The 16,331-nt window shown below is 41.0% G+C and overlaps 1 protein-coding gene across 4 annotated transcripts in view; it reads right to left on the reverse strand.

Annotated features, from left to right (window-relative positions):
* The window catches only part of LOC104984283, a 69,911-nt gene that overhangs the window by 15,117 nt on the left and 38,463 nt on the right, over positions 1 to 16,331 (reverse strand). For all 4 annotated transcript variants that reach the window (XM_010833951.1, XM_010833949.1, XM_010833950.1 and 1 more), the window contains 3 exons: positions 11,807 to 11,848; positions 10,416 to 10,453; positions 3,127 to 3,331 (listed from right to left, as the gene is read on the reverse strand). In XM_010833951.1, coding sequence (XP_010832253.1) covers positions 3,127 to 3,331; positions 10,416 to 10,453; positions 11,807 to 11,848 — 285 coding nt within the window. The remainder of the gene's footprint in view (positions 1 to 3,126; positions 3,332 to 10,415; positions 10,454 to 11,806; positions 11,849 to 16,331) is intronic.

Here is a 16,331-nt window from a genome sequence, read left to right on the forward strand (position 1 = left end):
GAGGGCCTGCTGAAATAGGCTCTGGGCTCCTGATCCCCATGACACCCACCCTCTGATCAAAGCACATGGACCTGACTGCTCAAGGTCGCCCTGCAGAGCATCTGTGTGACTGCCACCTACCCTGAGACCATGCCAGCTTCTACTAGAGCTGAGGTGTCCTTGCCCACAAGTCCCCCTTCCTTCAGGAACAAGGGTACTTTCCTCGAGAAGCTTCAGGTGGCTCATTGTACACCTCAGTAGGGCAGGCAGCACAGCTCCCAGGAGGAGCCAGTGAACTTGGGAGTCCTCTAGCAGCTAGGCGATTCAAAGCCCCCAGGCTTCTCAGTAAAAGGATCAGTCCATCCACACTTACAACTACTCAGGCAATCCCATGGAACCCATGGAACCCTTAATCCAAAAGGGGGAAAGTGTAGCCTCCAAAGTGATCAAAAAAGCTGTGGCAGCAACTTGGACCTGCCACACTTCTGACAAGACTCCCTTACACCTCGAGTCAATGCATACCACACATGGCCTCTTTTCCTGGGTGGTGGACAGTCATACCCGGCAACTGTTCCTGAAAACTGAAAAGCACAGGCATGCTTTAGATGTGCATCCTGTTCTCTCTGAATAACATCCATGCTGATAGTTCCCTGGTTGAAGGCCTTCATTTGCTTTCTAACTGCCTCAATCCCTTATATACCAGTGGATACATATGCGTCAGCAGACTGTAGAAAGTTAGGATGTATTATGTGTGTGTCTGTTTGGCTGAGTGTTTGTGGTGAAAGGCTTGATATTGGGCTGAGTGTGTGCGTTCCAGTGTACAAAGATGAGCTTTCAGGATTCTGGGCATGCATCTGGAACTCCTGGCTGTCTCCTTGTAAAGGCTGAGCCCCTCTGTAAAGGCCTCATTGCCTGAAAAGGTATGCCTTCTCCACAGAGCCCTGATGTCTAGCCTTCCCACAATACGGCAGATCACACCTGACACCTTCCATAAGCCCCATGCAAACTTTCACCCCGAGGGGCTGTTCACATAGGGCATGTGCTTCCAAAACCCACGCCCTCTGACCAAAGCACAGGAACCTGACTGCTCAAAATCAGCAAGCGGAGCCTCTGTGGAACTGCCACATATCCTGAGGCCATGCCAGTACTACTACAATTAGTTGTCCTTTCTCACAAGTCCCAGCTCCTCAAGGTACAACTGAAGTTTCCTGAGAAGACAGGCAATTTCATGAACTTGGCCCCGGAGCAGAAAAGGCCCACCACACCCTCAAAATGCTAAAATAACTCAGGGCATGAAACTTGTCTGGCTGACTGTGTCCAATCACTCTCCGGTGCTCCACTGGAAAGTGAAGATTGGGGAGGTAGTCATTTTCAGGTACCAGGGTTCAGGAGTCACTCTCACAGAAACTGGGACCCTTTAGCAGTCAGATTATGCTCAAATCCACATCCTGCAGGGCCCTGGGTACTGACCACACCTGAGGAAAAGCTCCCCTAGTCCAGGGCCTGGTTCAAACTGAACTTCTCCTGCCCCCAGGGCTTCTCAACCCCATCAGAATCCTCAAGGTGCCCTGCTCAAACAAGGGACAATCAACACCCAGAAAGACCCACAGAAGTAAGGCCTTGATTAGTTGACCCACACGATTCTGCCCAGCACCTCTTCTCCACCACAGCAAAACTACCAAGTCCACCCAGGACACCAAGGCTGCTTCCAAGACCTGAGAAGAACTGTCAGGAGAAGAGCTTTGCTATGCAAGGTTTCCTGAAACCGTGCCAGGGCAGCCACTGGCTATTCCATGGAGGCAGGCTTGGCATGCCAACCAAGGCCAACCTCTACCACAACCATGCCTCAGTGGATGATACTTCTCTGCAGCATGGAAAACACCTGAGTCCCACCCAGGCTGTCCATCTTGCCCCATCCCTTAGGAATTCTTACACCTTGAAAATTTTATGCCCAAGAGCCAAAGGGACCAATAGGCATGTATGCAGACCTCAGTTCTACCCAGACTGGTTGGCAGGCAGGCTTCAGTACATGGAACTCTTCAAGGCCCCTGCAAGATACCCTTGAGTATCCCTCTTCAGGTATCAGGCCACCAAGGCCACAAAAGTCTCCTGAGGACCAGCAGGCCCTCTCTTTTGCAGGGAGCCAAGGGCACCTTCAAGGGGACCAAGGTATCCTTGGAAACACAAAGACAGTGCCTGCAGCCTCAGGGCGACAGTTCATCCCAGGAAATTACACTGCAAATTTCCTCACCTGCTGTACGCTTTTCCTAGGTACTCTGGCTAACCCACAGGAGGAATGCAGAGCTGGTACCTCACCACACTCCACGGTGGTCTCCACAGATCAAGCACTGTACCAAGAGATGCAATATAGGAGTTGCTAACTGCAGAAATGAGGCCTACTGCCTTTCGTCAATGCCACTAGTCCACCAGGTCGCTGCAACTGCTGCAGTCAACCACACCCTCAAGGATCCTATCATGCCCTCAAGAATCTTAAAAACCCAAAGGGCCGCAATGGCGAGGGCCTCAGATCTGGCCTGGGGCTGCAATCAAGAAACCACTGTAGCTTCCTTGCTTTGGCTTCCACATCAGCACAGCCGCCAACTACTGCACTCGCAGCAGGAACTGGGGCGAAACACACCTGTTCTAGCCAAGAGCTCTATGGGCCTAGGCCAGTATCTACTGCAACTCCTACCACCAGTTGCCAAGCTGGCAGTCTCCTCTGCCCCTCATGGTCATTACCAAGGACCTGGCACTCTGAAGTCCACTCAAATGCCTGTCCACAGCCCACCCTCAGATGGGAGCCTCACAAATTGTGGTGACTGGGGTGGTGTGTGCATGTGTGTGACACAGATGTAGCTGGCCCTCATGCTAACTAGCCCCTCCCGTAGCCCCATGGGCAGCAACGTGCTGGACCTCAGTTTCGATGAGGAGACGGTAGTGAGTTCTCACTCATTTTGTTCAGATTTTCCAAGGAATGCATGTGAGGGTGTCATCATCGATCCGAGCACATGCTGGCTCGCTGCCCACCTCTGCAGGGCAGGTAGGGCCTCTCCCAGGAGGAGCCAGTGACCTGGGAGTCCCCCAGAACCCAGGGGAACTCAGAGCCCCCAGGCTTCTCAGCAAGAGGAACGGTCCCCCCATACTTACAGCCACTCAGGTAGTCCCAGGAAAGCCGAAATCCATGACACATCTTGGGGCAGGGGAAGGCGTACCCTGCTCGGTGATCCTAAAAGAACTGGCAGCAACCTGGGCCCGCCACACTTCTCGCCGGACTCCCTTGCGCCTCGAGTCACCACTTTATGGGTGGGGCTTTGTCTCCTGGGTGACGGACAGTCATGCCTGGCAACTTCACCTGTCAAGGGGACAGAAAGCACAGGCAGGCTTCACATGTGTACCCAGTCTCTCACTGGGCAACATCGATGCGTTTGCTTCATGGGGGGGAAGGCCTGTATCTGCTACCCAACTGTATTGATCCCTCACATACGACTGGATACACATCTGTCAACAGAGTGCAGGAAATTAGGTTCAAGTACCTGTGGGTGTCTGACTGAGCGTGCATGGCTGGTGGGGGATTTGATGTGGGGCTGAATGTCCTCTGGAACTCCTTACGGGTATCTCTGTGTCTCAGAGTCCCCATGCAAAGGCCCTGGTATCTGAATACACATGCCATCTCCATGAAGTCCTACTGCTGTTGTCCCCTGGCTTTAGTCCACCAGGCCTCCACAACCACTGCAACCCACCAGGCACTCAGGACTCTCACCAAATCAAAGGGCTGCAATGGCAGGGTCCTCAGATAGGTTCCAATTAGAAACCACAGAAGCTTCCTCACTTCGACCTCGACATCAGCACAGCCCCAACTACGGCACTCAGAGCAGGAACTGCGTCAAAAATACACCTACCCAAACCAGATCCCACCTGTGTGGCTGGGATCTGACTTCTACTACCTGCAGCCACGCTGGCCTCCTCTCCAGTCACTCAGTCATGTCTGGCTCTTTGTGACCCCATGAAATGCTATATACTAGGTTTCTCTGTCCTTCATCATCTCCTGTAGTTTTCTCAAATCCTTGTCCATTGAGATAGTGATGCCATCCAACCATCTCATCATCTTTTGTCCCCTTCTCCTCCTGCCTTCAATGTTTCCCAGAACAGGGTCTATTCCATTGTGTCGGCTCTTCTCATTAGGTGGCCAAATTACTGGAGCTTCAGCTTAGGCATCAGACCTTTCAGTGAATATTCAGGATTGATTTCCTTTAGGATTCACTGGTTTTTCCTTGTAGTCTGAGGCACTCTTAAGAGTATTTTCTGATACCATGGTACAAAAGCATCAAATCTTCAATGCTCAGCCTTCTTTATGGTCCTAGTCTCACATCCATACACGACTACTAGAAAAACTATTGCTTTGAGTATATGGACCTTTGTCAGCAAATGATGTCTCTAATCATTAGTATGCTCTCTAATTTTGTCATAGCTTTTCTTCCAAGGAGCAAGCACCTTGTAATTTCATGGCTTCAGTCACCAGCCACAGTGATTTGGAGCCCAAGGAAGTGGAGTCTGTCACTGTTTTACTGTGCACGGTACCAGAGCTAGACCCAGTTTTCCCCATAGACACCGTTTTCCCCATAGTTGGTCCCACCTATCAGGAAGCTTCCACAAGCCGCTTACTTTCATCCATCATAGAGCAGATAGAAAGAAAACCATTATCACATAAAACTAACCAAATTGATCACATGTATCACAGTCTTGTCTGATTCAGTGAAACTATGAGCCATGCCTTGTAGGGCCACCCAAGATGGATGGGTCATGGTGGCCAGTTCCGACAAAATGTGGTCCACTGGAGAAAAAAATTATAAACTCCTTTAGCTTCTTGTGTTTAGAATCCAGTGAACAATAGGAAAAGGGGAAAAGGTATGACACTGAAAAATGAACTCCCCAAGTCAGTAGGTGCCCAATATGCTACTGTAGAATAGTGGAGAAACAGCTCCAAAGGAATGAAGAGGCTGACCCACAATGGAAACATCTAATTGTGGATGTGTCTGGTGGTGAAAGTAAAGTCCAATGCTGTTAAGAACAATATTGTAAAGGAACCTGGAATGTTAGATCCACAAATCAAAGTAAATTGGAATTAGTCAAACAGGAGATAGTTAAGAATGAACATCAACATTTTAGGAATCAGTGAACTAAAATGGATGGGAATGGGTGAATAATACAGATGACCATTATATCTACTACTCTGGGCAAGAATCCCTTAGAAAAAATGGAATAGCCCTCATGGTCAATAAAAGAAATCAAAATGCAGTACGTGGGTGCAATCTCAAAAACAACACAATGATCTCAGTTCATTGTAAGGCAAACCATTCAATAGCACACTAATCCAAGTCTATGCCTAAATCACAAATGCCAAGGAAGATGAAGTTGAATGGTTCTATGAAGACTCACAACACCTTCTAGAACTAAAAGGACACCAAAAAAAGATGTCCTTTTCATCATAGGGGACTGGAGTGCAAAAGAAGGAAGTCAAGAGACACCTGGAATAACAGGCAAGTTTGGTCTTGTAGTACAAAATGAAGCAGGGCAAAGGCTAACACAGTTTTGCCAAAAGAACACAATGCTCATAGCAAACACCCTCTTCCAATAACACAAGAGAAGACTCTACACATGGACAACTCCAGACTGTCAAATCTGAAATAAGACTGATTGCATTCTTTGCAGGCGAAGTTGGAGAAGCTCTAGACAGTCAGCAAAAACAAGACCGGGAGCTGACTGTCACAGAAAATGAACTCAAAAAAGAAAGAAAGAAAGAAAGAAAATGAACTCATTGCAAACTTTAGACTTAACTGAAGAAAGTAGAGAAAACCACTAGGCCATTCAGGTATGACCTAAATCAAGTATCTCATGATTATACAATGGAAGTGACAAATAGATTCAAGGGATTAGATCTGATAGACAGAGTGCCTGAAGAATTATGGACAGAATTGATACTTTTGAACTGTGGTGTTGGAGAAAACTCTTGAGAGTCTCTTGGACTGCAAGAAGATCAAACCAGTCAATCCTAAAGGAAATTGGTCCTGAATATTCATTGGAAGAACTGATGCTGAAGCTGAAACTCCAACCCTTTGGCCACCTGACGTGAGGAACTGATTCATTGGAAAAGACCCTGATGCTGGGAAAGATTGAAGGCAGGCGGAGAAGGGGACGACAGAGGATGAGATGGTTGGATGGCATAACCGACTCTATGGATATGAGTTTGAGTAAGCTCCGGGAGTTGGTGATAGACAGAGAAGCCTTGCGTGCTGCAGTCCATGGGGTCACCAAGAATCAGACACAACTGAGTGACTGAACTGAACTGAATCTAATGAAAAAATCTTCAATGAACACTACTATAAACAACTTCATCAACAAGGACAACAAATATAGGGAAAATGGATTGTTTGACTTCCAAAGTTGCCAAATTATGATATGCATAATGTCCAATTTTCAACATAAAAGTACTAGAATACTGGACATTCAAAGAAACATGCACGTCTCTCACAAAGAAGGAAAAATTAAGAACAAGCAACAGAAACTCAAAGTCAAGACACTGGACTCAACATAGAAATATTTTAGATCAGTTACTTTAAATATGCTGCAAAAGGTAATGGAAAGTAGTTTTAAGAACCAGATGATTCCAACAAACACTATCTCATGAAATAGGTATGTCAATCAACGGACAGAAAATTTTCAAACAAAATCAAGTAGAAATTCTGGAGTTGAAAGCATAATTACAAGTATTAAAAAACTCAGAAAAAGGCCTGCATGACAAATTTGAACTGACAAAAAAGAAAAAAAAAAACAACTAAAAAATGTAATTGTTCAAATTATCCAGTTATAGGAAGAGAAGATTTATTATTTTTTTTAATTTTATTTTTAAACTTTACATAATTGTATTAGTTTTGCCAAATATCAAAATGAATCCGCCACAGGTATACATGTTTTTTAATAGACACAGCCTAAAAGTAATATGAGGCCAGTGTACTAACATACACATAGCAAGAGTCAGAGAAAAAGAAAGGAATGAGCAGAAACTATAAAGAGACACAGATGTATAGAACAGTCTTTTGGACTCTGTGGGAGAGGGAGAGGGTGGGATGATTTGGGAGAATGGCACTGAAACATGTATAATATCATATAAGAAATGAATCGCCAATCCAGGTTTGGTGCAGGATACAGAATGCTTGGGGCTGGTGCACTGGGATGACCCAGAGGGAAGGTACAGGGAGGGAGGTGGGAGGGGGGTTCAGGATGGGGAACATTTGTACACCCGTAGAGGATTCATGCTGATGTATGGCAAAACCAACAGAATACTGTAAAGTAATTAGCCTCCAATTAAAATAAATAAATTTAAATTAAAAAAAGGAAATGTACATAAACTTAAAAAAAGTATTCATTTGATTATAAAAAATTTAAAAAAAAGAAATAATACACAAAACTGCCCAAAGTTGATGAAAAGTCACAAACCTAAGAAGTCCATATAGGATAAATTCAAATAGATTCATTAACTGTTCAAACAGAAAGATCAAACAGTGATAGAGAAGACGCAGAAGTGATCTTCAGAAAAACAAGTGATTTCTCATCATACCACATGGTTTCAGAAGGCAGTAGGATGGCATTTTCAAAGTTCTGAAACAAAAAGTTATTCAACTGGGAATTCTTGATCTGATAATAATGCTCTAAAAAAATGAAGGAGACATTAAGACATTCTCAGATTAACAAAGACTGAGAATGTTCTTTAACAGTAAATTTGCCCCATAAGAAATGTCTAAGGGAATCAATCTTAAATGAATGTACAATATACAATAACTTAAATCTGCATCAAGAAATAAATAACATCAGTAAAGGCAATATAAAAGCCAGTATTATCTTTGTAACTCTTTTCCTATATGATGTTTAAATAAAGGCATAAAACAAAAACCATCTGCCTGTGGTGATGAGTGCATAAGTATGAAGACATAATTTGTGACAATCACAATGTATAGGGGAAATGGAGCAATGTTTTTGTTGCCACAAAAATTTTATGTATTATTGAAATTAAATTGTTATTAATCATAACTACTTTATTATAAATTAAGAAGTTAATTGTTATCCCCAGGGCAATGACTAAGAAAATAACTTAAAAATATATAGTAAAAACAAGGAAATAAAGAATTTAAAATGGTACTCTCAATAATATCTATTTCACAGAAAACATGCAATATTGAAGACAAAAAAAAAATACAGAAAAAATGAACAGCAAAATAGCAGTTGTCCTCCCTTATCAGTAATTACTTTAAACAGAGATGGTTTAAAATTTGTAAGTGAAAGGCAGAGATTGGCAAAATGGATTAAAAACAGGATCCAACTATATGTTATCTACAAGAGACATACTTCAGATTCAAAGACACAGATTGGTTAAAAATTAAAGCATGAAATAAATATTTCATATAACATGTAACCAAAAGACAGCTAGAGTGACTATACCAATATCAGACAAAAGTTGAAAGTTTTGTTTTGTCTTCAAACAAAAATTGTTACATGGGTCAATTAAATATTGATAAAAGAATCAAATACATTAAGAAGATAAAGCAATGATAAACATTTACACACCTAACAACAAAGTCCCAAAATATATGAAGCAAAATTGCACAGAATTGAAGAAACAAACAACTCTACAGTATTTGGATACTTTTAATGTCTTGCTTTTAATAAGCAATAGAACAATTAGAAGAACGATCATTATGGAAATAGAATACTTGAACAACCATAAACCAACTACAGTGAACAGACTTACACAGAACACTCCACCTAAAATCAAATGATTATACATTTTTCTCAAGTGCATAAGGAACATACTCCATAAAAGACCAGATATAACACCAAAAATAAGTTTAAATAAATTTTAAAACACTGAAATTTTACAGACTATGTTCACTGATCACAATGGAATTAAACTAGAAATCAGTAACAGAAAGAAATTTAGATGATTTCACACATAAGTAGAAATTAAGAAACAAGTTCCTAATAAAAATGAATCAAGCAGGACATTCTCAGGAAAAATTATTAAATTATTTGAGATGAATGAAAATTAACACACATTCCAAAATTTATGAGATACCAAAAGCAGTACTTGAGGAGAAAATTTTATAGCTGTTGAGATTTACATTTAAAAAAGAAAAATTTCAAATCAGTAATCTACCTTAAGAAGCTAGAAAAAGAAAAGAAAATCAAACATAAAGCAAGAAAGAAAGAAAAGAAAGATTAGTATAAAAATGATACAGATTAAAGATTGAAACAAGCAACTGAATAAAAAATAAAAATCAATGAAACCAAAAATCAATTTCTTGAAAAATTCAACAAAATTCAAAATGTTTTAGCTAAACTGACCAGAGGAAATGAATGACCTTGCTAGTTTGTAGAAAAATGAATATATAAATTACAATACATAAATAAATAAATATAAAAATAACAAAACAACTATTAAAGAATCTGTGAAAATATATTTCTCAAGAGAAAAAGAGAGTTTACTCATTTCAAAAGTATTAAACATCAGGCCCTAGGTAATCATGCCAAGGAATATAGACTATTTTTCTTAACTGATGGATGTTTCAATTTTAACAAGAAATAATGATTAATTATTTAATATATGAAATTTTACTACACTTGATTAACCCAACCTAGTATGTTTTGTGAAATTAATGCAATATGGAAAATTGAAATTTTTTTTTACAAAAAAATGAAGCTTTTTATCATTTAAAATCTTCATGGCCTTAGATAGAGTTCGGAAAGTATAAAGTATAATTTTTCAGATTGAAAAAGTAAAAATCCTAATTAAAGTCAAATGTGGCTCAGCTGGTAAAGAATCTGCCTGCAATGTGGGAGACCTGGGTTTGATCTCTGAGTTGGGAAGATCCCCTGGAGAAGGGAAAGGCTACCCACTCCATTATTCTGGCCTGGAGAATTCCATGGACTGTATAGTCCGTGGGGTCGCAAAGAATCAGACACAACTGAGCACCTTTCACTTTCAACATTTAGAAGAATAGTAATAATAACCCATAATGATCTTACGGATCTGACCAAAATGATCTAACAATGATGATCTCAATCATGGGGTCAACATTCTGAAACCATAATATGTTAAGAAAACTCCCAAGCACAGTTTAATTTCACCAAAGGATATTTCACGGCAACAAGAAAATGTATAAAACAACAATTTCCCAAGATTCTGTATTTGTCAATTTACCCAAAACTCAGATAAAAGAAAACTTAAAATTTGGAAATGAGGCTAGAGGCAATCACTAAAGAAAAGGACACATCATGAAGATATTATCCAGTAAGCCACTGAACAGATGAACACTTAAGACTTCAGGGTGTGGCACAGTGCACAAGACATATGAATTTTAAAGGATCCTGGTACAGTTACTCACCCCTGTTCTCTGAAGTAGAGGCCCTCATTTCAGTCCTTCTACCTCAGAAAAGCGTAGCAGAAAAAAATAAAAACAAACAAAAAGAAAAAAAAAGACATAGTCTCAAAAATATTCAAGAGTAAAAATAACAAAGCACTAATACTGTCAAAACTCATTGTCAAAATTTATTAGTCATGCAATCTTCCCTTCTTCCAGCCCAACCACAAATGATGCTTTCAGTACCCATTACAGTTGCTCAACCCTTTCTTACTTCAACATTTTTCCCCCCTCATTTATTACTCAAGAACAATTCCTTTAAAAAGTTCTGTCTACAACTGGGTTCAAAATGAAGCAAGTCTTGGGTCACTCAGCATATCTACATGCCTCATAAGAGGCATGAGTATGTAGAATAGGATGACTTGCTCTGGAAGAAAGAAAAGGCATGCTCACAGCAGTGTTATGTAGTCAAAGCCAGGCTCTGAGGTTCTTATTTGTCCGGTAAGAGGGGCATTTATCTGGACCTCAGATTGACATCTGGAATGAGTCCCTCAGCATCCTCAGACAGTTTTTCTCATCATCGATCCAGACAAGCACCCTCCCAACAAATAAGCATTTTCATAGCCAGGCTCATTTCCTTCAGGCTTACGTACTGTGTTGTTAACAAAAAACAATACATATACAGAATACAATTTGTTTAGTATTTGAACAATAGAACCCTCATAGCACAAAAGGCACACGACCATGGATTTCTCTGTATAAAATTAAAATCTATTGAGAACATCCAAAACAACTAAGTCAACTAAAATTTCGAGGAGTAGTGAGGTGAAAGTGTTAGTTTCCCAGTGGAGTCTGACTCTTTGACACCCCATGGACTATAGCCCGCTAGGCTACTCTGTTCGCAGAATTCTCCAAGCAAGAATACTGCAGTGGGTAGTCATTCTCTTCTCCAGGGGATCTTCCTGACCCAGGGGTCAAATCTGTGTTTCCTGTGTAGCAGGAAGGTTCTTTCTCATCTGAGCCATAGTGGGGCAGCATTTGTAAATTAAGTAGCAAATAAGGTTTGATTATAGTGGAAATATGAGTAGAAATATCTAAATTCTGAAATGCTAGTAACAAAAAGATAAATATTTTGGCACATTTAAATTTCACTAAAAAGTTATTTTCACACATAATAAAATAGTATAAAAAGCTAATCTATCAATGATTCTTAAATGTTAACCAAATTATTTTCTTTAATAGAGGGAAAAATAATGAAGATTCCATTAACAAAGTAGATATACCTATGGGGGAAAATTCATCATAAAAATATGCACCCTGGTCACCTGAAAAAATGAGCTCACAAAACTTGAATTTGTGACATCACTGGCCAGAACACAGACCAAAATTTCAATAGCACCAGAGTAGCTGCTCACCTTTCCTCCCTGTAAGTATGATAACTTGTTCTAGCCTTTGACCTGCAACAAAACATCACATAGGATACAAATCAGATCAGAAAAATGCAAGAAATTATTTTAAAAATCAACAGAACAATTGGTTCTATAATAATTATTTATTGTACAGGCATCCTCGCATTTCTAGTCCTCACCAAATAAAAATTCCTTGCTCCTTTATCGTCTTCATCATTTCACTTCTTCATTTATTTCCTCTCTGAACTCTTCATTCTGCAAATAGTCAATAATCCTCTCTACCACTCTACGTAAATTAGCAACATAGCAGTTATCTTTTAAACTGAGAAATTCTAAAGTTACATTACACCAAATAAAGATTTTGTGAAATGCCTTGTGATGGGTCAAATAAAAAGGATGTTTGTTGTGAGACCCATATTCTGGAAGTAAGAGATAAGAACTCTGAAAATCTATTACAAACATGCTGAACAAATGGACCAATGGCAAGAATAGAAAAATAGAGGAGACATTTCATAAGATAAATGGAAATTATTTACAAAAAGAATCAAATGGAAAAAGACTTTAGAGAGGGGTAAGACCTAAGTGGCTTGGAGAAGGCAATGGCACCCCACTCCAGTACTCTTGCCTGGGAAGTCCCACGGATGGAGGAGCCTGGAAGGCTGCAGTCCATGGGGTCGCTGAGGGTTGGACACGACTGAGTGACTTCACTTTCACTTTTCACTTTCATGCATTGGAGAAGGAAATGGCAACCCACTCCAGTGTTCTTGCCTGGAGAATCCCAGGGATGGGGGAGCCTGGTGGGCTGCCATCTACGGGGTCGCACAGAGTCGGACATGACTGAAGTGACTTAGCAGCAGCAGCAGCAGCAAGACCTAAGTGGAATTAAGATGGAGTAATATTGGCCTGTCTTTTATCAACATGGAATTTAGGAGGAGTACATCAATAACAGAACACAGGTCTCTGAAGGATAAAGGCGTGCAAGTAAACTGGAGAACTCAAATTGCAAGGTAAAAGGAACTAGACCTTAGATACTATGTAATGTTTGATTCCATTTAAATGGCATTCGGTAAAAGAAAAAACCTGTGTGATCGCTCACCTAGAACCAGACATCCTGGAATGTTAAGTCAAGTGGGCCTTAGAAACGATCACTACGAACAAAGCTAGTGGAGGTGATGGAATTCCAGTTGAGCTATTTTAAATCCTGAAAGATGATGCTGTGAAAGTGCTGCACTCAATATGCCAGCCAATTTGAAAAACTCAGCAGTGGCCACAGGACTGGAAAACGTCAGTTTTCATTCTAATCCCAAAGAAAGGCAATGCCAAAGAATGCTCAAACTAATGCACAATTGCACGCATCTCACACGCTAGTAAAGTAACGCTCAAAATTCTCCAAGCCAGGCTTCAGCAATACATGAACCGTGAACTTCCTGATGTTCAAGCTGGTATTAGAAAAGGCAGAGGAACCAGAGATCAAATTGCCAACATTCACTGGATCATGGAAAAAGCAAGAGAGTTCCAGAAAAACATCTATGTCTGCTTTATGGACTATGCCAAAGCGTTTGACTGTGTGGATCACAATAAACTGTGGAAAATTCTGAAAGATATGGGAATACCAGACCACCTCCCTCTTGAGAAACCTATATGCAGGTCAGGAAGCAACAGTTAGAACTGGACATGGAACAACAGACTGGTTCCAAATAGGAAAAGGAGTATGTCAAGGCTGTATATTGTCACCCACTTATTTAACTTATGCAGAATACATCATGAGAAATGCTGGGCTGGAAGAAGCACAAGCTGGAATCAAGATTGCCAGGAGAAATATCAATAACCTCAGATAGGCAGATGACACCACCCTTTTGGCAGAAAGTGAAGAGGAACTCAAAAGCCTCTTGATGAAAGTGAAAGAGGAGAGTGAAAAAGTTGGCTTAAAGCTCAACATTCAGAAAACAAAGATCATGGCATCTGGTCCCATCACTTCATGGGAAATAGATGGGGAAACAGTGCAAACAGCGTCAGACTATTTTTTGTGGCTCCAAAATCACTGCAGATCATGACTGCAGCCATGAAATTAAAAGATGCTTACTCCCTGGAAGGAAAGTTATGACCAACCTAGATAGCATATTCAGAAGCAGAGACATTACTTTGTCAACAAAGGTCCGTCTAGTCAAGGCTATGTAGTCACGTATGAATGTGAGTTGGACTGTGAAGTAAGTTGAGCGTCAAAGAATTGATGCTTTTGAACTGTGGTATTGGATAAGACTCTTGAGAGTCCCTTGGACTGCAAGGAGATCCAACCAGTCCACTCTAAAGGAGATCAGTCCTGGGTGTTCTTTGGAAGGAATGATGCTAAAGCTGAAACTCCAGTACTTTGGCCACCTCATGCGAAGAGTTGACTCAATGAAAAAGACGCTGATGCTGGCGGGATTGGGGGCAGGAGAAGGGGATGACAGAGGATGAGATGGCTGGATGGCACCACTGACTCGACAGACGTGAGTTTGATTGAACTCCGGAGTTGGTGATGGACAGGGAGGCCTGGCGTCCTATAGTTCATGGGGCCGCAAAGAGCTGGACATGACTGAGTGACTGAACTGAACTGAAAAGACAAAACCTGGTCCCCTGGAGAAGGAAATGGCAACCCACACCATTATTCTTGCCTGAAAAACCACATGGACAGTGTGAAAAGGCAAAAAGATATGACACCAGGAGATGAGCCCCCCAAGTTGGAAGGTATCCAATATGGTACTGGGGAAGAGCAGAGGGCAATTACTAATAACTCCAGAAAGAATGAAGCAATTGGGTGAAAGCAGAAATGATACTCAGTTGTGGATATATCTGGTGGTCAAAGTAATATCTGATGCGGTACGCATTACTGCACAGGAACCTGAAAGGTTAGGTCCATGGATCAAGGTAAATTGGACATGGTCAAGCAGAAGACGACAAGATTAAACATTGATATCTTTAGGAATCAGTGAATTAAAATGGATGGGAATGGACAAATTTAATTCAGATGACCATTAAACCTACTGCTGTGGGCAAGAATTCCTTAGAAGAAATGGAGTAGCCCTCAAAGCACACACCTTTCTCCAGCAACACAAGAGATGACTCTATACGCGGACATCACCAGATAGTCAATACTGAAATCAGACTATGTTCTTTGCAGTGATAGATGAAAAAGCTCTATACAGTCAGTAAAAACAAAACCTGTAGCTGACTGTGGCTCAGATCATGAGCTCCTTATTGCAAAATTCAGGCTTAAATTGAAGAAAGTAGGGAAAACCACTAGGCCATTCAGGTACGACCTAAATCAAATACCTTATGATTGTACAGTGGAGGTGACTAATAGATTCAAGGAATTAGATCTGGTAGACAGAGTTCCTGAAGAACTATTCACGCAGGTTCATAACATTGTACAGGAGGCAGTGACCAAAGCTGTCCCAAAGAAAAAGATGCAAGAAGGCAAAGTGATTGCCTGAGGAGGCTTTACAAATAGCTAAGGGGATAAGAGAAGTGAAAGGCAAGGGAGAAAGAGATATACCCAGCTGAATGCAGAGTTCAGAGAATAGTAAGGAGAGATAAGAAGACCATCTTAAATGAACAATGCAAAGAATACAAGAAAACAATACAATGGAAAGGACCATAGATCTTTTCAAGAAAATACTTGTTGGAGACATCAAGGGAACATTTTATGTAAGCATGGACATGATAAAGGACAGAAACAGTAAAGACCTAAGAGAAGCAGAAGAGATTAAGAAAAGGTGATAAGAATACACAGAAGAACTGTGTAAGAAATGTGTTAACGATTCAGAAAGCCATGATGGTGTAGTCACTCACCTATAACTGGACAACCTGGAGTGTGAAGTGAAGTGGACCTTAGGACATATCAATACAAACAAAGCTAGTGGAGATGATGGAATTCCAGCTGAACTATTTAAAATCCTGAAAGATGATGCTGTGAAAGTGCTGCACTCAATATGCCAGCCAATTTGGAAAACTCAGCAGTGGCCACAGGACTGGAAAACGTCAGTTTTCATTCTAATCCCAAAGAAAGGCAATGCCAAAGAATGCTCAAACTAACGCACAATTGCACGCATCTCACACGCTAGTATTTTCTTGGGCTCCAGAATCACTACAGATGGTGAGTGCAGCCATGAAATTAAAAAGACGCTTGCTCCTTGGAATGAAAACTATTACAAACCTAGACAGCATATTAAAAAGCAGAGACATTACTTTGCCAACAAAGGTTTGTATGGTCAAAGCTACGGTTCTTCCAGTAGTCAAGTATGGATGTGAGAGTTATACTATAAAGAATCTCAGTACCTGAAGAATTGATGCTTTTGAACTGTACTGTTGGAGAAGTCCCTTGGACTGCAAAGAGATCAAACCAGTCCATCCTAAAGGAAATCAACCCTGAATATTCATTGGCAGCACTGTTGATAAAGCTGAAGCTCCAATACCTCGGCCACCTGGTACAAAGAGATGACTGACTGGAAAAGACCTTGAGAATATAGTACTGTTCAACAACAGTCATTTT

Source organism: Bison bison, unplaced genomic scaffold, assembly GCF_000754665.1.
Source record: "Bison bison bison isolate TAMUID 2011002044 unplaced genomic scaffold, Bison_UMD1.0 scf7180017863974, whole genome shotgun sequence".
In the NCBI taxonomy this organism is placed as follows: domain Eukaryota; kingdom Metazoa; phylum Chordata; class Mammalia; order Artiodactyla; family Bovidae; genus Bison; species Bison bison.